The sequence below is a fragment of the Cynara cardunculus genome (genome assembly GCF_001531365.2).
Source record: "Cynara cardunculus var. scolymus isolate 2C chromosome LG 5, CcrdV1, whole genome shotgun sequence".
Classification (NCBI taxonomy): domain Eukaryota; kingdom Viridiplantae; phylum Streptophyta; class Magnoliopsida; order Asterales; family Asteraceae; genus Cynara; species Cynara cardunculus.
The window spans coordinates 6,356,354-6,379,117 of record NC_037532.1 but is presented as its reverse complement, the minus strand read 5'-3'; the positions used below and the strand labels follow the sequence as shown (position 1 = coordinate 6,379,117).

The following is a 22,764-nucleotide window of genomic DNA, read 5'->3' as shown; positions in this document are numbered from 1 at the left end:
TAAGCGATCCCAAACACCCCCTAAGAATTGAAAAGAAGACTTCAAAGTTTAGAACTGCTTAATAAACAAACACCACCTTGATAGATGAGAAAGATGACATTACCTTAGAATGTGAAATTGAAATGCATTACAATAAGGACTGAAATGTTAAAATTGGTAGTTTAGGGACTATTTTTGAAGTTTCTCTTTAATGATTATGAAACGTTGTCGTATTTACCTCTCACTTATCTTCATATCCGAAATCGTCGACAAGCTTCACTCAGCCTCGCGGTATCACCATCAATAACTTGACGAAAAGGCAATTTTCCTGTTCTTCATATCATCAAAGATTGAAATCCTTTCACCCCTTCAGGTTAAATCTCAATCTTCCATCAACCTTTTGATTCTATCTGTTATTTTATCTGATCTAATTTGATTGAATCAAAACCAATCTCATTTAAATTCGTGCAATTCGGATTTTCAGGTTCAGCTTCAAAACCCCTAAATTGTTGGCCTAGTATCTTGATTAATCTTTCTATTTTTTGTAAATTTTCTGCAAATTCAGCTCAGATTCAATTCACACACCTTGCGTTTTGATCGGAGGAGTCATGTTAGGAGAGATCACATTCTTGCTAAGCTAGGACTTTTCGGGTTTTTTATTTTGGTATGGCCAATTAGGGGTGCTCTGGATTTAGGATCAATGAAGTTCTTTAGTGATATAGTTCATATCATTGTGCCTGTTTTCTACGATACATGTTTCTTTTTGTACTTGTGTTTATCTTCAGTCTTTCTGAGGCATTGCAGCTTAAACAAAATTAGTTGTAAGATGGAAACGATATGTCACTAATTGAATCTGTTTAGATTATTTACCAATTTCTGTTTGATAAAAGGTTAGTTACAGAAGTTGAAGATTTTTTTTTCTTTTTTTTTTGGGGGGGGGGGGTTGGGGAATCTAGGTTTTGTGGTTGACTGGTTGTAATCACTTGGATAATTGCTTGGATTGTGTATGGAAATCACTTTCCAAATACNACTTGTGTTTATCTTCAGTCTTTCTGAGGCATTGCAGCTTAAACAAAATTAGTTGTAAGATGGAAACGATATGTCACTAATTGAATCTGTTTAGAAGTCGATGGAGATGGTTTTGTTTGCTAGGGAGGTTATATGAGGTAAAGATTAGGTTTTTTTTTTTTTGGGGGGGGGGGGGTTGGGGAATCTAGGTTTTGTGGTTGACTGGTTGTAATCACTTGGATAATTGCTTGGATTGTGTATGGAAATCACTTTCCAAATACTATATTTCGGTCTTACCAATGCCTTAGGTTACACTGACAATCTAGGAAATTCTTGCATGCTTTAAGGCACAAACTCGTGTATTCATATTCACCAGATCAACTGTTTATGTATTTGTAAGAGACGACGTTACGGGAGGTTAGGTGGCTAACATGTAACTGCACAACAGTTACAGCCGCTTACGGATAAGATTAAGTGACATACAACCTACTCAAAAGCACCTGCTCAGAAGGACTCGGAAGCTCTGGGTTAAAACTAAGAAGCTAAGGAGAAGGCTCAGAAGCTCCGAGTCCAAATGCTTCTTATTCATACTTGGGCAATTTTCATTTAAATTTCAGAACTGATTCCACCTAAAACTTAAATTTTCTAAGTAATCCTCTTCATTAAATTCGTAGAGGTTTCAGGGTGCTTCCCCTTGGACCCCGCAAGGAGGCGCAACCCCCTTGATCCCTGTCTTATAGCGATCTAAGGTGATAGAGGCAACATTTGTGAGGGTGCACTCCGCACCTCCTAACTCGCATTATGTTTGCCTTATCGACTAATCGATCTCAAGTAAATCATAGTTGCACCAAAATGGATTGATAACACTAAAATCACTGAACTGGGGGGGGGGGGGGTGTTGTTTCTTTTTTTTTTGGAGGGGGGGAGGGTAATACAGCTCAAAAAACGCTTGCAGAACTATCAATTTGTATTTTTCAACACTCAAATTCTATTGTTGACGTCAAAAGGAAAATTATCTTGGCATTCACATTTTCTGGTACTGCAACTCAATTGTTATATATATTACATTATCCACTTCCTTTCAGTAGTGGGAAATTATGATTCCAATTAAGATGCATGTGTGTAATTCTATAGCTTATAAATGTATGCATGGTTTTAAAGCTCTACAAGGAATTTTAGGAAAGTTTTCTCATTTTTGTTTTTACAGAGTTTTGACCAAGATGACACCTGTTTGCCCTTTTGTCAAAGCTTCTCGGCCTGATGATGTATCTTCAAAAAAGTCTAGTGAAATCCAAAATAAACAGCAAGGATGCCCAATGAGTAAAGAAATCCAAAATAAGCAGCAGGGATGCCCAATGAGTAAAGAAATCCAAAATAAGCAGCAGGGATGCCCGATGAGTAAAGAAATCCAAAATAAGCAGGAGGGATGCCCGGTGAGTAAGGTTAAGCAGGATTCTGGGGACTCTGGTGTCATCTCTCCAAAATGCCCCTTTGGATATGATTCTCAGACTTTCAAGCTGGGCCCCTTCAGTTGCTTGATATGCCACGCTCTACTCTTTGAATCTAGCAGATGTGTTCCTTGTACTCACGTGTTTTGCAAGTAAATATACCAGAAACGAAATTTTCTATTGATATCATGCATATGTATATCACTTTATATTCTTGTCCTCCTTCAGTACTCTAAATTGAGGGTGTTGGCTGTTCTTTTTTTTTTTTTTTGTGTAATTTCAGAGCATGCATAGGACGTTTCAACGATTGTCCTCTATGTGGTGCTGACATTGAGAAGACGGAAGCTGATGCAAATCTTCAAAGCGTAGTTGATCGCTTTATTGATGGTCATGCTAGGATTAAGCGGTCTCCAGTTGATACAGACGAGAAGCAAGTAGTCGGAGAGAAGAAAACAGTGATATACGAAGATGTCTCCTTGGAAAGAGGTGCTTTCTTGGTACAACAAGCTATGAGAGTAAGTTGTAGTTACCATATTCAGCATCTTGTTAGGATGAAAAGTATGTTTTCCCCATGTTTTCATTCAGATGATGTTTTTTTTTTTTTACTTTAAATTAGATTAAATTTGGAGGATTTAGTTTGTGTTATTCACAAGAAGGTCCTGCTAAAACTGAAGGACAAGTTTTATCGGGCAAGCTTTGTCATTTCTTCTTGCACACTTTGCACAAGCCGGGGGTTTTCACAAAAAACAACCGCTCTACTCTTCAGGGTAGAGGTCATCTCTGCTTACATCCCACCCTTCCCAGACCCCACCTCCAGGTGGGACATACTGGGTTTGTTTGGTTTTTTAGTTTATGTCGATTGACATTTTTCTCCTTGACCGGTCTACCTAATTGTTCTGCATCACATGCAGGCATTTCGTGCTAATAATGTAGAAAGTGCCAAATCAAGACTAAGTTTATGTGCACAAGACATACGAGAACAGCTGGAAGTAGCGGGGAACACATCCGAGTTATGCTCACAGTTAGGTGCTGTACTGGGTATGCTCGGTGATTGCTGGTACGTATTATGTGTGCTATGGACTTCCATAGCCGTCAATCATTATTTCTTTTTGTGACGTATGAGATCTTGGTGAAGTTTACGGCTTACCTAGCATGGGTTTCGTAAATAATGAAAAAAAACTTGTGATTAGGTGTCATGGTGTGAATGATTTTGATGTAAATAACAAACACACCTTAATATAAATCCGACTTCCTCAAAGTAACGATGCTAATGTTATTGTGCAGTCGGGCGATGGGAGATGGTAGTTCTGCAGTTGCTTATTTTGACGAGAGTGTCAATTTTCTCTCGAAAGTACAGACGGAGGATTTAGAGGTATAAATATAATCTAATATTTGTATCTTTATAAGTTGTGATAAGCTTAAATGTTTTTAGTCGAACCATGTGCGAATCCTTTTGCATCATTTAGTCGTTATGACGGATAAACTTTAGATTGGAACGCCTTCTAAATTACAGTGGAATATTTGCAGGTCACACATACACTTTCGGTTTCCTTGAATAAAATTGGTGATCTTAAATATTATGAAGGGGACTTACAAGCGGCAAGGGATCATTACTTTCGGGCTCTAGATGTTCGTCGCAATGCTATCAAGGATTCATCTAAAGCTCCGTCTCAGGTGGAAACTTTTTTGTCCATTAGATATGAAATAATACAGCCAATATACAATCATGTTTGACTTCTTATAATAGTACAAATGCCATGGTGGATACAAGTGATCTGGATATTCTTAGACTATGTTGGTTACCCAACGGATGATTGCAACTCTAAATCAGGTGGGTCAGAGAATGAATGATCCACGAGAACTCAGAGTAGAAAAGAACAGAGAAATATAGAGAATAAGGGAGGAAGGTAATTCTATTCATGATGATACCCAAACTCTTACAATGCAGAATATAAGGGAAAAATAATAACAAAAAGTAACAACCAACTACAGGATATGTTGAGACCTGTCCTTTTTAGAAGGGATGTTGACATCTGCAAACAACCAAATCTATTTATTTAGGTCAGAATTGCCCTTGATCTTTTGAGTCGTAACATTATAATAGTACAAATGCCATGGTGTATACAAGTGGTCTAGATATTCTTAGGCTATGTTTGGCAAACTATAAGATAGCTGGTAGCTGAAAAGCTCGTTGTTGGCCAATAAGGTAGCTAATAAACTTAAACTAGTCACTTTTGGTAATGTAAAGTTACATATAAAGATGGGGTTTTTTGGTTAGTTATGTGAAACATAAGGGGTATAAATGGAAAAAAAAACCCATGGAGCTTTTTGAAGAGCTCTTACATAGGGTTTTTTGGTCGTTTATGTAAAATATAAGGGGCATAACCCCTGGAGCTTTTTGAAAAGTTCCTAGATAGGGTTTTTGGGTTGTTTACTTAAAATATGAGGGGCATAATTGACAAAAAGTGAAAAAAAGTCTCTGAAACTTATTGAAGGAGCTTTTCAAAAAGCTAGCTTAAACGAGGTTTTTTCAACAAGCTCAAAAAATAAGCGAGCCTATGTGGAGCGTGCTTACATATTGCAAGTGAATATCCCAATAAATGGACGAAACCGTGTCTCAGTTGTGTAATATGTTCTGATCACAATTTTTTTGATATGGGCAATCGATCTGTAACACTATTATACAATGGTTTAATGTAGCTTATGCATAATCAGATTCCGTTTGTTGTTTCCAGGTTTTAGATGTGGCTGTATCTCTTGCAAAAGTTGCTGATGTCGATAGAAATCTTGATGCCGAGGATACAGCAACTGAAGGATTTCAAGAAGCCATAAATTTATTGGAATCTTTGGAAATAAAGTCGGAAGAAAATGCACTGGAACAGCGGGTAAGAAACCCTCTTTTAGAATCAACAATCACATACAGTATTAATGATTGGAAATGAGAACTCATATTTCCTCCGTCCCAAAATAATGTCGCACCATTTTTCCCTAGAACCGGACTTCTGAAGGTAAAATGAACCCATTTGACCTAAAAAAATCAAATACAACCCTTTACATCTCATAGTGATTTGGACACTGGACCTTTAGTGTGTGTTTAATCTCGTTCTTTTCTTAAATGCAGCGGCTTTCGGTGCTAGATTTCCTCAAAAATCAACTCTCCAAGAAGCAATCCGACTGAAATTCAAATGGGGAACGATTTGCCCCGTTTTCCACATCTCCTCGGAATGAAGGGCTTGGTGAGTTCATCATAAGGAGCTAAGTCGTATATTGGTCGAGAATAATAATATATATCAAGGCCTGGTTTTCCGTTTTCTATAAAATGCACTGAAGCCAAGTGTTGTGGTTGTGTACCGGAGCTCGCGCTCATATGTTTTTACCGTGTAAATAAGTGATGGAGGTATTGCTGTGTTCATGATCTTTTAGATTCAAGAATTATATACATAATGTTTATGTAATGTAATGTGTTGGTTATCAGACTTTGGGGTTGCATTTGTCAAGTGAATCTTCAAACTTGTTAAGTATAATGAGACAAGTTGTAATGTAATGTGTTGGTTATCAGACTTTGGGGTTCCATATCAACTACCACATCACCAATCCTACCTTTAATAGGGTTCGGAGTCTTATTTGGCATGCAGATTGGACTGAACAGGATAAGACAAGTTGTCTGATATTTGGTTGAACAAACCAAACAGTATATATCCTACCGAAAGTAGAGGTGGTAAACCGGTTAACTGGTCCGTTTGGTTAAAAGATCCAATATTAGTTAAACCAAACCAAATTTTATATATTTTACCCGAAAGTAGAGATGATAAACCGGTTAACTGGTCCAGCTCTTGCCTCCTACATCTTTAACTGGTAGTTTCGAGATAAAAGAAATCCTAACTTGTCTTATGTTTTTTTTTAGGGTAAGATTGGTAAGTGAGGGTGACAATTCTTACGCGGTTAGTGTTTATCGGAAAAATTATTGCATACGATACCATTTTGATGGATTAGAATCTTACCTAGTAAGTACTTATGTGATAAGCGTCTGGGTAAACGCCCCTAAGTTTAATCTTTTTAAGCCTTTAACATGACATGAATTAATAAAGTGATGGTGCAATATTTTGGCCCTAGTTTGTTTTAACAGTTGAAATTGAATGGATTTAGCCATTTAGGTATGGACGGACCTGGCTTGATGGTTGCAGTGGCATGTGCCATCATATTAGGTAAAAAAATTAGGTTCGTGAAAGATGCAGTCGTATCGTTTTGAAAAGTGCAACTGTATCGTTTTGAAAATTTCAAGGGGTGCACCTGAAAAGTGAAAAAAAAAAATAGTATGTTAATTAAGGGGTGCAACCGTAATTAGACTATTAGATGGTGTTTGGTTCATAAAATGTTTTTGGATGAAATGAATTCTGTTAAAAGAATTTGACTTTGAAGAAATTGAAATGAAATGTTGTCAGGTTTGACCACCTGCTTGGTTGGCAGACATTGGAATAGAATCTGTTAAGAAATTGGAATCTGTCTGTTTGGTTCACAGAATGTAATTTTGGAATTAGAATGAAATATTGATAAATAATCAAAATGTCCTTTTTGAGAATTTTAATTTTTTTTAAAATTATAAATACTTTAATAAAATAATTATTTAATATGTAAAAAAATATAAAATACACCACCCAAATATAACCATAAGCCAAACGATGTTACTAAATCAACAGTGATCGGCAGTGATTCAGATCGGTGGTGGTCCATGGTGGTTCAGATCGGTGGTGGTTCTCGGTGGTTCTCGGTGGTTCAGATCGATGGTGGTTCTCGGTGGTTCAAATCGATGGTGGTCCGTGGTGGTTCAGATGGAGGTGGTCAGTGGTAGTTCAGATGGATGGTGGTTCAGATTGGCGGTGGCGGCGGTAGTTCAGATCGGTGGTTATTCAAATCGTTGGCGGTCGGCGGGGTCCGACGGTGATTCAGATCGGTGGTAGTCTTTGGTGGTCGGGAGTGGTTCAGATCAATGGTGGTCCGTAGTACTTCAGGTGGCGTTGGTTGGATATGGTTCAGATCGACGGTGGTTCAGATCGACGATGGATTAGATCGGTGGTTGTTCAGATCGATGATGGTCGGTGGTGGTTTAGATCAGTAGTAGTTGGCAGTGGTTCAGATCGACGATGGATCAGATCGGTGGTTGTTCAGATCGATGATGGTTGGCGGTGGTTTAGAACAGTAGTAGTTGGCAGTGGTTCAGATCGATAGTGGTTCATGGTGGTTTAGATGGCGATGGTCGACAGTGGTTCAGATTGGTGGTGGTCCATGGTGGTGATCGGCGGTGGTTCAGATTGGCAGTGACCGGCGGTGGTTCATATCGGTAGTGGTCGACGGTGGTTCAGATCAGCGGTGGTTCAGATAAATGGTGGTAGGCGGTTGTTCAAATTGGTGGTAGTGGACGGTGGTTCAGATGGCGATGGTCGGCCATAAGTCCCCAAGTCGCCCGGCCTATGCTTCCTGCTTCATACATGACCTTAGCCGTGGGCGCCTTTACACACCGCCTAGGCCGGCCGGTTGGTTGTTTGGCCCACTGATCATGCGTTTCATTGACTCGTATAGCATGTGCCACATTACAGTGGCTTAGGCGACCTTTCCCGCAACTTAGGCTGCGCTAGAAGTCGCTCGGACCTCCTAAAAGCTCAGATCTCACCATTTTTAATCTCATTTTGACCGAACTAACCCGAGATTAAATAAACAAGCTTCAACGACAATTTCCCAAAATTGATACCGAATCCGATAATAATTCATGCATTTCTAAAATACCCAAATATTTATAAAAATACGGGTGTTACAAAACTCTCCTCAAGATTCAAGTGAATCAAGTAAGATCTTAGAAGAATGTGACAGATTTGTTTACCAAATCACTGCCAAATGCAAAATTTTAGAAACATGTGGAAAAAAAATTTGCAAAGACTTTCTAAACTCCCTTGGAGGTGTCTACTAAACACGTACAATAGATGGATTGTGCTTTTTTCTTCGTCCAAAGTTTTATTTTTCCCACCAGGTTTTGTTTTTTGATGTAAGGTTTTAATGAGACAACAATTTATACATCTTCTTGTATTCTAAACCTTTTGATTGATGTACGATGGTAAACTAAAAGAATTGTTTACTAGTGCCTCGTACCCTTTCCTTCGTCTATTTTTTTTTATTTCTCCCACTAGGTTTTGTTTCTTTGGCGTAAAGTTTTAATGACGAAAGAATTATGCATTGTCACCTCTTAGACTCAGCAGAAGGGGAGCGTTGAAGGATTGTTCTATTACAAATGACACTTTTACCCTTAACAAAAGATAGGGTTATATTTAACCTTTTCTTTTCTTTTTTTTTTCACAAGAATAATAGTTTGTCTGTAACAAAAATGATAACAAGAGTTTAAACATTTCTAAAAGATTTTCTGCGACTTGTGTCGAAAAGCCCTAGAGCATAACCCATGTGTCGATGATCGATCAAAACGACAACAACCAACAACACAAGTTCGAAAAATATAGCTTCACATCTATTGGGCATATCATCAGAGACCGAAAACCCATGTCACATTTTGTGAAAACGAAAATCTTGACCGTCTCGATCCTCCTGTCCCATTCGTCAAGTCCGCAGATGATAGTCTAGAGTATACGCACGAATTTCCGAAGGACTCGTGCCAGGCCTGGGTCAAAAAGACCATAAAAATAACTAAAACACTCTTTCAAAATATATCTACCGTACACAAAGATCAAAATACCTCTTGTTGATGATGCCATAGTGAAACTTCGGTTTTCCAACCTTAATGTCCTCTATGTACTGCAGAAACCGAAAAAAGAACGCATAACTTACCAAGCGAAAACAGGACACGAAAAATGGCAACAAGAAGACGTACATACCAAATTTAACGTAACGAGCATTGATGAAAAGGAAAGTGAATCAAAAGGGATATCGTCAAGTGCAAAAAGTCGGCATTCTGATGATTCAGGACCAGGCGAAAAGTGTGGTGTCGTCATCTTCGCCAAGAATATTATGTAAGTCTGCCCCAAAAAGGCGAGTATAGTGAATAAGATATTAAGGAATGAATGAATCTTTGAACCATAAAAGAATAAACAATTTTGGAAATTGCCGTTTTTGTGAATGCAAACTATCGTCATAAGCTACGAGAATAAACAAACCTTGGCCAAGTACCAAGTACAATGGTACAAGAATGTAACCAAATTGCGCTCCGGCTTTAGCATAGCAGGTAAGAAGGTCGGCATTCTGCACTTGCAGGGTGAGTGGTGGGTCTGGGGTTCGACTCCAGGCACCACCCACCTGCCCCTGCGACATGCAATTTACCGCCCCCGTGATGGACATGGGACCAGTAAAGTGGGGGTGCTCTAGAGGGTGGGGTCATACCCTTTTTGCAAAATGGTAGAAAAAATATGTATTCTCTCGGTTTGTCCGAATTGCTCGTTCTTGCAAGGTGTGATTTTTTTTGGCATTTTTGCAAGAACAAAAGTTAGTTTGTAATGAAAAGTGACGGTTAAAAAAGTTAAATATGATGTTTAAGGCATTGTTTGTCTCACCTGGCCTATAAGAGGGATGTCTAACTGAGCAAAAGGGGAAAGCACTTGAACTTTAGCTCCGGCTTCTTCCCATGTCTCCCTCATGGCGCCCTCTGTAGCCGACTCACCAATCTCCATGTAACCAGCTGGAAGTGTCCTGAAAAAAGGTTCATATATTAGGTATCTTGGGCGCATTGGCTGAACTCAAAGTGTTTGAATACCTCAAATATCGTATTCTTGCATATCCAAAGAGAAAATAGTTTTTGACACGTACGCCTAGAGATGAGAAATTTACTCGTGGATATCCGACCCTAACGCAGGATTCCCCACTTTGGTGGTTAACGAGGTGAGGATGAGGGTTTATTTTCATACCTGAAGCAGGGCTAGGGTCGGGGATGATGCTACCCGCCGCTACTCTGACCCCAATTGAACTTTTATTTTGTTATATGTGTGTGTGTATCTATATATATGTATAATTTTATTATACACATTTGATTTTCAATATTGGTAAGTAACTTAGTGGTGTTTCATTGTAATTCTTATTTTAAAATACAATGTTTTCTATTGTCTTTTACTAAACAGGTACCCCAAAGCCATAGGGGATTAGTCGGGGTCGGGGGATGCATTACCCTCCCCCCCTCCCATACCCGCCCAATTTCCATCGCTACATACACCAACATGTGCGTATGTAGAAGTAGTCTAAGGGGTATCTCGTGTTGAGTATTGCTTCTAGAAGAGCCTACAACACATAAGCACGTTGTGGGTCAACCCCACATAGTGTATGGAAGACCACTTCCATAAGCATTATATACATGTACACACACACCCACATATATATATATATATATATATATATATATATTCATAGATCACTTGCGAACATACCCTTTTGGAATGTTTTGTAAATCAATCAAGCATTATACATGTTCACATTCATAAGAAATACGTACCAAAGACCATAAGATGGTTGGATTTTCCGCTTGCATAGCAAGATTTTGTTATCGTGCTCAATTAAGCAACCTACAACCTGAAAAGCACCACTTTTAAGATTTAGATGAAGTATAGAGTGAAAAAGAAAGCACCATGGTCAAACGTTCAAGTTATGGAAACAGCTTTATTGCAAAATGCAAGCAAAGAGCTATAGTCACATAGAAAGGCTTCCCTAATAAAGTCAGAGAGCCTTGGTCCACTTAATGATTAGTAATAGTAAGGAAGTAACTTTGGCTTGAAATTTTGCCCAAAAACGGATAAGTTGAAATTAACATGGAACACCCGTAAGAGAAATTATTGTGTTTATATTGGGACGGAGGGTGTAACAAAAAACAGAACATAGTTTGTGTATACCATTTTCGGATTCTCGTATGCAATTCTTCCACAAAGGGTGCAAATAGCTCTTTCTTTCTCCTCCCCATAGGGTATTTCATGCTTTGTTGGGCCACCACACAATTGACAGAAATTGATCTTACGAGTACTGCCCTGCACAGTGCTACGTTTTACAAATAAGTGGCAAAGAGTATAGATAAAAAATTTGGGTGATTGATATATACCCACACGTCAATACGCTCATAAACCCTTTATTCTTAAACAGTTATTTTCAGTCAATTTGACACAAATGTTTGAAAGAGGTGGAGGCACAATTGTTCATTGTTTAGTTGAACACCTAACCCTCGTTGAACTGTGTAATAATGTTAAACTAATTTTAGTGAGTTTAGTCAAAATTCAAATTAAGGAAGATGATCAAAGAGTTTGGTAGTCAAGTGGAGATCATACATGATGAAAATTTGTAGCTTAATATGTGAGTTTCTGGTCAAACTAGCAACTTTGGTTACAATGGTTGAAATGTTGCGGCGCAATCACCAAAACATTACACCATTTTTAAAATTTTAGATGGTTTTCACACTTGAGCTTTCTCTAAACTTGATGGTACTATTCGTGGATTTTAGACTGTTTTGGAGATATCAACCAAAAGTTGGTTCAAATATCATAATCTCTTAAGTAGTTGGGGTAGATGAAAGGCCTGCGTACATCTCACCCCCCATAAGTGTGCTACTTCTGACTTCGAAGTGGGATACACTGGGCTCGTTTGGTTTGGTTTGCTTCAAGTTCCAAGGTGGACAGACGCTTTTAAGAAACATGTACAAGCCGCTTGTAGCTCATTCTTTATTTGTCCTGCCAGATATTGTTTGTTCAAAGAGTGTTTACAAGGTTTAGTTAGGTGAGATTGCAACAAGCTTCCATTAAAGGGGTTTGATTATTTGATTGAAAAGTTTATTATCGGATGATTGTAGACCGTCATGAGCGGGATGTTATAAACTGATTGTATGTTCTACATTTTAACTAGTATAAAACAAATAATTATTTCAACTCTAATAACCAAACGGGTATGGGGAGGTTGGGATGTATGCAGACCTAATTTCTACCCCAAAGAATAGAGCAGTAGTTTCAGTCAAGACCCCCGGCTTTCAACTCTAAGGAGAATGAAAATATAAATGTCAAACCTAGGGACCTAATTGACAATCTGGATGCTTTAAGTAAAGCTTGACCAGGGGTTAGCTACAATCGAGCAATTTGAACTCGATCGTTAAACAGGTGACTTCTTTCAAGAATCCTTTGGGGGTGACCTACCCGGACAAAGTGCCATAATTGAATACATCTTTCCTACACTTCATATAATCCAGTAGCTTGACTTTTTTTAGAAATTCAAAAGATGGCATCAAACCTAGGGAGTTTACTTTCTTTTCCATCAAGTCCTGTATGGGTTAAGTTTTGTCTGTCCCTGAGGGGCGGGAGACCGATAGGTTTGAGGAAGACAAAAGAGAGAGGATTGAATACTTTATATGGCATTTATGGTATTAGTTTGTTTGCAGTGGCTTAATGGTAACAAGTGAGGGATCCTAGCTTATTCCATGTAGCCATCTTTGGCTTAATGGCTTGACAATTAAGTCGTAAAAAAACACTCGTGTATGGCTGCACGAATAAGCAGCCCAGACCATCAAGCTGATTAAGCCATAAGTAAACAACCCCTAACTGGTTATGCTTTTATCAAGATTTTATACCATAAATTAAGACCCCCAGTCTATGCATACGATGACTCCCAATATGATCAGATATCAATCAACAATTATCAAATAAAAATATGATGCAATAAGAACCACAATATTCAAGAAATCGTCAGAAAGAACAGTTTTAAAACATGCAATCCACTTACACAACCCCCAAAAGTGTGTTGCTAGAATGCAGGAGTTCATCTTTACATATGCAATAAGAAATGCAATTTTCATAAAATCAAACAACTTATAATCGACTTAACAATGCCAAAAGAATTTCCGAAAAACTTACAGTTGATCTAAAAGTGGGAGATGAGGTTGAAGATGAAGAAGGCGAGGTTCCATCTAGGTTTGACTCGGAACGAATTGAAGATGCTCGAAATTGTCGAAAACAACGACCCGTGCTTGATGTTATTATCAGCGGTGTTCTTGAAGACGGTGGCGCAGAAATCGAAATAAAAGAGAGCCCAGATTGACTTCCATGAAGTTTTAATCGGTGAAACAAGAACCCTGAAGAGGAACCAAGAAATTGTATGCTTCTGAGCATTATTCTGCTTAGCTGTAAGCTGTTCACATACAATTTAACGAAATCTTGGAAGAAGGAAAGGGAAATTGAGGAAGCGTTGAATCCCTTGTAGTGATTTTGTTTATCCTTTTTTATGCAAATTTCCCCCAAATCCAGTTTTGGAACCATCTTCATCCAAAATGTTCAAACTTTAAAGAGCCAACAACAAAAGTGGTCCTTGAACTATGCTACAATCTACAGGTTTGCTCCTTCAACAAAAAAAATATATCTTGGGTTACAAAATTCTCTTTTTACTTACATTTTTTATCCAAATTTATCTGCTTGTTATGTAGTTTATTTGATATTTGATATATTTTTCTTAAATTTATCACTAATATTTAAATATTTGATTATTGATTAAAAACTATTATTAAAATACAAATAAGAAAGTTTATCAAACCATACAAGTCTGCTACATGACATTTGGGTTATTTGAGATTGAGATTGCTTATTTGAAACAACTTTATGTTTTTTTGCAAAAGCACTTATCAACTTATTATAAGTCAGAAGAGTTTAACTTCTTCAAAAACTATTTATTATTGATGCCAAATAAGTTGTTCATCCAAACACTTAAAAGTGTTTATTACGCCGGAATAAGTCAATAAATTGTTTTTATAAGCAATCTCAAACACCTCTTAAATCGTGTTGTTTAGAACTTTTATGGTATGTATTTTTGCTTTGTTTAGGGTTATGGATTACAAAATCGTAATTCAAATGTACATGTCATTCAGATGAAGTGGGTTTTCTTAGTTTTTCATTTTTCCTAAAAAAATTTCTCGCTATATATATACACACACATCCTCTACATATATATATATATATATATATATATATATATATATATATTTCAAATAAGAATGCTAAAAATCATAAGATAAGAAGAAACCTCATATACAAAATCATTGAAAAATCAATTCGAAGAGGCATACATTAACCCATATAAATAATCCTAGAACGTAGATTCACATATACTTCTTTAAATAAAAATATTCGGATTTTTTCAATGATTCTAATATGAATCTCTCTTTTAACTTTCTCTTTCTTTTCATATTTAACCTTCTTAGTGGAAACGACTCTTATATATAAACTTGCTACATCCAATAAACACGGGCCACGGCCGAAGTTCAAATGTTAAACGACCAAAACGAATAAATAGTATCCTTTTTATTGCATGTACCAGTCTTAATTGTGGCAAAGAGATCATGTCATTTAATGGTTCAGAAACAACTTAATAATAACTTACAATAACAAAATCTAATGCATCTACCACCTTTCAATGCTGCTTGCTACCACATTTTGACCTTAAAACCGACACGACCATCATCCGCTGCTGAACCTCATGTTACGTTATGCGACTCTCATATTTAGCGATGATCCAAAAACCAAACATAATAACATTAAATCAATCATACAGCATGTTTTTCTTAATTCAGAGCCAGCTTATCGCACAAAGATTGATATGCAGCGCTGCAGACCTTGAATTTCTCCTCAGCAATAGCCTGTTCACCAACGCCATCTTATTAATTTTGTTTCAACACCGCTTCAAGAGTATATATATATATATATATATATACATATACATATATAAAGAGAGAGAGAGAGAGAACAAGGGGGTTCATACGAGAATGGACCTATTTAGGAAAATAAGAAAATGGCTGGCCAAATTACGTACGAAATCAGATGTGATTTTACATTAACGGCCAAAAAAGTGAGTGGGCGACCCTATGGTCGCATGGCAAGGTCACATGAATCACATGTGATTTTGTATGTGATGTTAGTGTAAAATCACATGTGATTCGGTCATTTTCTTATTTTATTAAACAGGGTATCATTCTCGTATGAATTTGACTCTATATACACAAGGGGTAAGTATTATGATCCTGTGTCCCACACACAGAGCAGGGACCTTTCCTATACCCCAAAAGGTAGAGATTAGATAGGCTGTTTCCTTGAAGACCCCTGACTTACAAGAAAGTTTTGCAAGAGAGTACGACTTTTATGCACACAAAGTACCACACTCTTGTCCGCTTACTCTTGATCCAAAAGAAATCCGCTTTTACAATTTAGAATGAACTTGTGTACACATTTTTAGGAGGAGCTCCCTGTTGATTAGATGCATCAACAAGACAACTCATTCTCTTAACATAAGCTATAAAAATGGGATTTTTAACCAGACAAAGAGAATTTGTAAAGTCAACTATTTTATAGGAAGGCGGGCGTAATATTTGTTCAAGGAATCAATTTTTTTCCCTATAATCCCACCTTCTAAGTGAACGCACAACTTCTAAGCACCAAAATGCAGGTTCACAACCAAGCTCCTTTCGGCAAAGATTGTGGGAGACACCATGTGTTTTCACACGACATTTTCATGGTATCATGAATATTATACTAGAATCTAATGTACTCGCATAGTTAACCTAAGGAACCTAGCATAAGTTAGTAAAGAATCTATATCAATTTCATATTTGAAGAGTAAAAGGTTTGACACCACGGGTTGTGTTCCGCTTAGAAGGAGAGTTAAGGTGAGAAGTGTAAGAAGGGATCTCCATCCTTGGGTGCACATTAGGATGAGATGCACCGAGATGAGATGCACCGGATCAATCCCTGTATCAAGCGCATGGGTGGGTTTGAGATTAAAGGTGATCAAGGGTCCAGATCCTTTTTTACGCTTATATTTAATCTATCCTTCTCACACGATCCTTCGCCTTGACGCCAAATGGTTCAAAAATGTTTCCTTTTTTGGATATAAATAGAATGCATCGTACCTTGGAAGAACCCTCATGACGATCTGGATGCCATTTAAGCGCGCATACTCGGTATCTGGAAACCAGAGTATGACAGAAAGATCAGTAACCAAAGTTTTAAATTCTCACGATATAATTATAAAAAACAAGGAGAAGCTCAAAAAGCTTACGCATTTTTAACATCGTCAAGGCTTAAAGGGCCAGAACCACTTAAACCAAGGGTCATCCTATCTTTTGTTAAATTAGTTTCGACTCTGTCTGACTCAGATGAGAATTCATCTTCATCTTCATCTTCATCTTCCAACCGGTGTCTCCAACTCCGTGAGGTCCGATGATTACTATGGAAGCCTGATGAGCTCCTCGGTGGTTCATCATTTATGAAGGACCAAAAGTAGAACCCATTTCCACCAAATGCAGAGCGGAAAATCGTTTCTACTTCTTCAACATCTTCATGGAACTGGTATCCTTCTGAAGATGTGAAAGCATATTTTAACATAAAACTCATAATATTTTGTTTAGCTCTACAGATCAAATAAATACTTGGTACAGTAAAAAATCTACCGTTGGTTTAGCTATGTTGTATAATTTAGTGTAATGAAAGAAAAAAAATCTCGTTCTAACCAAGTTCTAAAACTTACAACTTTGCACCCATTTTGGCCGAAAACCTGCTGATCTTGTAACACTTGATGACGTGGATACTCGTTTACAAAAGGGTAACGGCAAAGTGAATTTTGACATCTACGTCAGCAAATGTTACAAGATCAGCTGGTTACCAGTCAAAATTTGGTACAAATAGGAACCAAGGAAAACTTCATTACATTTTGATGCATTTTGTCCTATAATTATATGATGCCTAAATGCAATTGTGATCCACCTCATTCTATTTGTCTGTCTTTAGGGTGTATTTTATGATGCCTAATTGAAATCGTAATCTCTAATATACTAGTGAAAAACCGATCTAATACTCATATCAAGATCAACAACTAATGTTCTTACTGATTCTGATGATCAGGTTCTTAATTTCTTATCCTTTTTATAGTAGCAGCATATGCACTTCTTCTACTAAATCACTACTCACAGTGCAAGAAAACTTACTTCTGCGGCCTGTAGCCCGAGGCCCCTTGCTAGCTCTGTTCCCATTGAAACCCCCAGACATATTGAAACCTTTAAACGAGGAGCTTCCATGACTTGAAGATGGGTCGAATTCATCAAAATCACGCCACCCCTAAACATTTGGAAAGACATCCATAAGAATATTAACAGAGTTTCATGAGCTTTGTAACAGATACAAGACAAAGTTAAGGAATTCATCTTCACATCATAAAAATGCACAAAAGAGAATCTAGTTGTGGGTAAGAAAGGCTTCGCTGTGGCCGTGTTTTGATGTTGATCAATGTAATTAAATGGAAAGTATTCAGAGCTCCAACCACATTGTAAAGGATGGAAGTTGTTCTCGAAAACATCCTAGAAGCTCATATTTTACTCGATGTTGGTGTAAAATTTTGAATAAAGTTTTCCAAGGGTTCCGTCCCCTTTTTCCCAGAAAAACGGCTAGACCAACTAAACAGTGATACTTATATGTGGGATTGTGGGATTTACCTGGAAAAGGTTTTCTGTGAAGGCATTAGCATTCCTCAGCAACTCTTGTTTAGCATAAAACTTTCTTTGTCTTCTTGAATTGAAATTGGGTCTCTGCAAATACCAGGAAGCAGCAATAATCGATTCCAACATCAAAGAAAGAATTTTATGATTTACAAGCAAGTGCTTTGTGCTAAAGTCAATAGATGGCAAAGGTTATGGATAATGGAAGTAATATTTGTGTAGCTTATTTGAAATTTTCCTTTCATTAAGCAGAAACGACAAGGTAAATATATTATCAATAACTATGTTTTGCAAGTTCTACTAACTACCCACCTAATCGATTATTGTAAAAGCAAATACGAACTGTCGCAAGACAAATTGTCCAAAGTGAAAGAAATCTTGCACCTTAACAAACTTTAAATATTTCACATAAACTTAGATAAAAAAAATATCTATCCATTCAATGAAGATGTTCATTCTACCAGGCAGTTTTACAAAAAAAAATGAAAAAAAGAAGCCTACAACAAAAATAAAAGAGATGAGGGAAATGATAACCATTGGTAATCAATTAATGAAGTTGGATAGCAAGCTTTAACTATAAATACAGATCTCACGCTCATGCGAATAGAACACATAAGAACAAACTTTAACTATCAAACGATATTAAGTGAAAAAACTTTAGTGCAGTGTTGACATGCTAAATATCTCAAATAACTGCACAAAAACAATGTATGAACTGAAACAATCAGCACGAAAGGCTTAAACAGATGACTACTGAAGTCCATGAAAAGAAAAGGTTATGTACAAACTTCTCACCCTTGAGGAACTCCTGTAGAAACTTCCAGCCTGCTCAAATTGGACAAAGAAATAGGCGACAATTAAATAACTCGATTAATTCAACTTTACAATGCTGATCACAATAAAATAAACCCATAACAATCTGGCTAAGTGTTTCATATAATTTCAAGTCGAGTTCACTTGATGTTCTTCATTTCTATGTGGGGTCTCAAAAACTTGTAATTTTTTTCTTTTAACCTTTTTCTTTCTTGACAAAATTCATGCTAATGGAGCAATTTGTAGGTTTATTTGATCACGTGCATAATATGCACGTTACTTAATGAAGTCCTGGTCTATAGGGCAGTCCTTAGGAGTTTGTTATTTCCAGTTTTTTAGCTTTTTCAGTTCAAGTCGTTGTATTTCCTGTGGCTATTTAAGAGCCCACTTTTGATGAATAAGATGTAGCATTCCTCCCAATTGTTATTTCCTTGCTCTCTGCAATTTAATTAACAATTGGTATCAGAGCYAGGTTAGGAGTGCTGTGAGAGTTAGAAACACAGAAAGTGAGAGAAACAGAGAGTAAGGGATCTCACATAGCAAAGGAGAGATGGCTTCAGATGCGTCAAGTTTTTCCCAGCCAAACATCCCTAAGTTTGATGGGGACTATGAGTACTGGAGTCTCTTAATGGAGAATTTGCTACGCTCCAAAGAGTACTGGAGTGTTGTTGAAACTGAGGTTCCAACGAACAATGCTGAATTGAAGCTGAAAGATCTCAAGGCCAAGAATTATCTATTCGCTGCGATAGATAAGAACGTACTGAAGACGTTCACCAAGAGGGAGACAAGCAAGCAGATCTGGGATTCCATGAAAGAAAGATACCTGGGAAATGAGAAGGTAAAGAGAGCTCAGTTGAACAGACTTAGGAGATCATTCGAAGTTCWGACGATGAAGAACGGAGAGTCCGTCGGAGATTACTTTACAAGGGTAATGATTATCATCAATGAAATGAGAAGCTGTGGAGAATCTTTGAATGATATCAAGATTGTTGAAAAGATACTTCGTACTCTTACAGAAAAATGGAACTATGTTGTTTGTTCCATTGAGGAGTCCAAAAACATTRATGAATTGTCTGTTGATGCACTACAAAGCTYTCTTCTAGTGCATGAACAGAAATTTAAGAAGGACAATGAAGGAGATGAAGAGCAGGCTCTAAAGATCTCATCGGAAGAGAGACGAGGAATGCGTGGCCGAGGTAGATCGTCACCAAGAGGAAGAGGCAGAGGTAGAGGCAGGTCTATGTACAGCAAAGCAACAGTGGAGTGCTATAGATGCCACAARCTTGGGCATTTTTCTTATGAATGCCCAGAMGGGAACAAAGAAGCCAACTACACCGAGGAGGACGAAGAGATGTTGYTGATGGCTTATGCAGAGGTGGAAGAAAACATGAAGAATGATGTATGGTTCCTTGATTCTGGTTGTTCGAATCATATGTGTGGTGATCAAGCAAAATTCTTAAGTATCGATCATGAGTTCAATACAAGTGTGAAGCTGGGAGACAATCATCGGATGGATGTTACTGGAAAAGGAGATGTTMGGCTGTGGCTGAATGATGTAAGTCACATCTTAACAGATGTCTATCTTGTTCCAGACTTAAAGAACAACCTGATCAGTCTTGGACAACTACAAGAAAGAGGGCTTGCAATATTGATTAAAGACGGGGCTTGTAAGATTTATCACCCGGTTAWGGGGCTGATTATCGAAACACCAATGAGCAAGCAAAGAATGTTTATGCTGCATGCAGGAGCAGAAAGGAAAGAAGAGAAGGATCAATGTTTTCTCACGAAGAATCAGGAGATCACAAMCTTGTGGCACCGACGGTATGGTCACCTAAACTACACCGGTTTAAAGAYCTTGGAKACAAAGAAAATGGTGCGAGGACTACCATCACTTGAGAAGGTTGATGAAGTATGTAGAGATTGTCTCATTGGCAAACATCATCGTGAGCCTTTTCCGAATAAAGGCACATGGAGAGCACACGAACCACTCGAGCTGGTACATGCCGACATYTGTGGTCCTATTACTCCTGCCTCCAACAGCAAGAAGAGGTACATACTCTGTTTTATTGATGATTATAGCAGAAWRTCATGGGTGTATTTYTTAGTTGAAAAATCAGAGGCATTRCATCAATTTCTTTGCTTCAAGAACTTGGTAGAAAAGGAATCTGGTTCTTTCAYTAAGTGCCTACGCACAGACAGGGGGGGAGAATTTACCTCAGCAGCATTCAAGGAGTTGTGCAAAGAAGGTGGAATAACGAGGCAACTTACAACCTCGTATACGCCACAACAGAACGGGGTTGCTRAGCGTAAGAATAGGACCATTTTAAACATGGTACGAGCTATGTTATCAGACATGAAGATGCCGAAGACTTTYTGGGCYGAAGCAACAAACTGGAGCAATTACATCTTGAACAGATGTCCAAATGCAGCTCTTACAGATGTCACACCAGAAGAAGCCTGGTCCGGAACTAAACCATCAGTTTCGTATTTCCGTGTGTTTGGCTGTGTTGCACATGCACACGTACCTAAGGAACGTAGAGTAAAGCTTGATGATAGAAACATCAAGTGTGTTTTTCTGGGGACCAATGAAAGTTCCAAAGCCTATAAACTATTTGATCCAYTTTCAAACAAAATTTTGGTTAGTAGARATGTTGTTTTTGAAGAAGACAGGCAGCATGATTGGAATACAACTCACGAAGCTGATAAAACAGTGAACTTGGAATGGGAAGATGAGGAACGATGTGAAGCTGAAGAAGGGAGTTTTGCTCAACCTTCAGCAAATCAAAATGAGGAAGTGATATGTGATCTGCCTTCTAATCATGGGAGGGAACCAGAGTCAAGTACAAGAGACAGACCAGAGTCAAGTACAAGAGACAGAAGAGTCACCCAACCTCCTGTCTGGATGCGTGATTATGTTTCAGGAGATGAACCGGAAGATGGTGACGATGATCCAGCTGCAAACTTGGCAATGATTGCAACCTCTGATCCTATCACATTTGAAGAGGCAGTGAAAGAAAAGCATTGGTTAGAGGCAATGAAGAGTGAGCTGATGTCCATCARAAAGAATAACACATGGAGCTTGGTTGACTTACCTGAGGGAGCCACTTCCATAGGTGTAAAGTGGGTTTACAAAACCAAGCTTAATGAGCATGGGGAGCTGGAGAAATACAAAGCGCGCCTGGTAGCCAAAGGCTACTCTCAAAGGTATGGTATTGACTATCTTGAAGTCTACGCACCAGTTGCCAGAATCGAGACAGTTAGAACTATCATTGCACTAGCTGCACAGCGAAATTGGAAGATATATCAATTAGATGTAAAATCTGCATTTTTACATGGAGATCTCAATGAGGAGGTGTATGTGAATCAGCCAAAGGGGTTTGAAGTTAAAGGATCAGAAAATAAAGTGTACAGGTTACACAAAGCYCTCTACGGACTAAAACAGGCACCACGTGCCTGGTTCAGTCGAATTGAAGAACATTTTGCAACAGAAGCCTTTGAACGATGTCCATATGAGCACACTTTGTTCACCAAGAAAAACAAAGCAGGTAATCTTCTCATCGTCAGTATTTACGTTGATGATCTTATATACACAGGAGATAATGAGCAGATGCTGAAAGAATTCAACATCTCGATGACGAAAGTTTTTGACATGTCTGATTTGGGGCAAATGAAGTACTTCCTTGGTATTGAAGTCTCACAAGGTCAGCAAGGGAATTTTATAAGTCARAAACGATATGCAACAGAGGTACTCAAACGTTTTGGCATGATGGACTGTCAAGCGGTTAGTACACCAATCGTTCCTGGAACCTGCCTCAACAAAGATGAAGAAGGCGAMCTTGTGTGTGAATCAAACTTCAAACAAATTGTAGGAAGCCTCATGTATCTCACAGCTACTAGACCGGACATCATGTACAGTGTATGTCTGGTTAGTAGATACATGAGTAAACCTACTGAAATGCATCTACAGGCAGCTAAAAGAATCATGAGGTATTTAAAGGGAACTTTAGACTTTGGGATCATGTACAAGAAAAC

The 22,764-nt window shown here is 38.0% G+C and overlaps 3 protein-coding genes across 5 annotated transcripts; 1 reads left to right on the top strand and 2 right to left on the bottom strand.

The window, feature by feature from the left end:
- Nucleotides 1-248: 248 nt before the first annotated feature.
- On the top strand, nucleotides 249-5,993 carry LOC112512410 (protein NCA1). 2 transcript variants are annotated; one of them, XM_025118353.1, is made up of 9 exons: nucleotides 278-352; nucleotides 2,195-2,315; nucleotides 2,355-2,587; nucleotides 2,719-2,950; nucleotides 3,347-3,492; nucleotides 3,720-3,807; nucleotides 3,963-4,109; nucleotides 5,171-5,320; nucleotides 5,557-5,993. In XM_025118353.1, exons 2-9 carry the CDS (start codon nucleotides 2,208-2,210, stop codon nucleotides 5,611-5,613), a joined length of 1,161 nt encoding a protein of 386 aa, XP_024974121.1. In that variant the 5' UTR covers nucleotides 278-352; nucleotides 2,195-2,207; the 3' UTR covers nucleotides 5,614-5,993. The 2 variants fall into 2 exon arrangements, with proteins under 2 accessions (XP_024974120.1, XP_024974121.1); XM_025118352.1 differs by having other exon boundaries at nucleotides 249-352; nucleotides 2,195-2,587.
- A 2,824-nt stretch (nucleotides 5,994-8,817) lies between these two features.
- LOC112513475 (nudix hydrolase 23, chloroplastic-like) lies at nucleotides 8,818-13,676 on the bottom strand. The gene is made up of 7 exons (XM_025119751.1): nucleotides 13,301-13,676; nucleotides 11,306-11,437; nucleotides 10,912-10,988; nucleotides 9,983-10,118; nucleotides 9,311-9,451; nucleotides 9,172-9,230; nucleotides 8,818-9,096 (listed from the first exon to the last, which is right to left on the bottom strand). The coding sequence occupies exons 1-7, from the start codon at nucleotides 13,553-13,555 to the stop codon at nucleotides 9,036-9,038; spliced, it is 861 nt and encodes a 286-aa protein (XP_024975519.1). The 5' UTR covers nucleotides 13,556-13,676; the 3' UTR covers nucleotides 8,818-9,035.
- Nucleotides 13,677-14,719: 1,043 nt separating this feature from the next.
- On the bottom strand, nucleotides 14,720-18,694 carry LOC112512056. Of its 2 annotated transcripts, XM_025117851.1 has the most exons (6): nucleotides 17,917-18,694; nucleotides 17,413-17,542; nucleotides 16,488-16,785; nucleotides 16,339-16,393; nucleotides 14,986-15,072; nucleotides 14,720-14,912 (listed from the first exon to the last, which is right to left on the bottom strand). In XM_025117851.1, exons 1-5 carry the CDS (start codon nucleotides 18,046-18,048, stop codon nucleotides 14,998-15,000), a joined length of 690 nt encoding a protein of 229 aa, XP_024973619.1. In that variant the 5' UTR covers nucleotides 18,049-18,694; the 3' UTR covers nucleotides 14,720-14,912; nucleotides 14,986-14,997. The 2 variants fall into 2 exon arrangements, with proteins under 2 accessions (XP_024973619.1, XP_024973618.1); XM_025117850.1 differs by having other exon boundaries at nucleotides 14,720-15,072; nucleotides 17,917-18,693.
- Nucleotides 18,695-22,764: the final 4,070 nt, after the last annotated feature.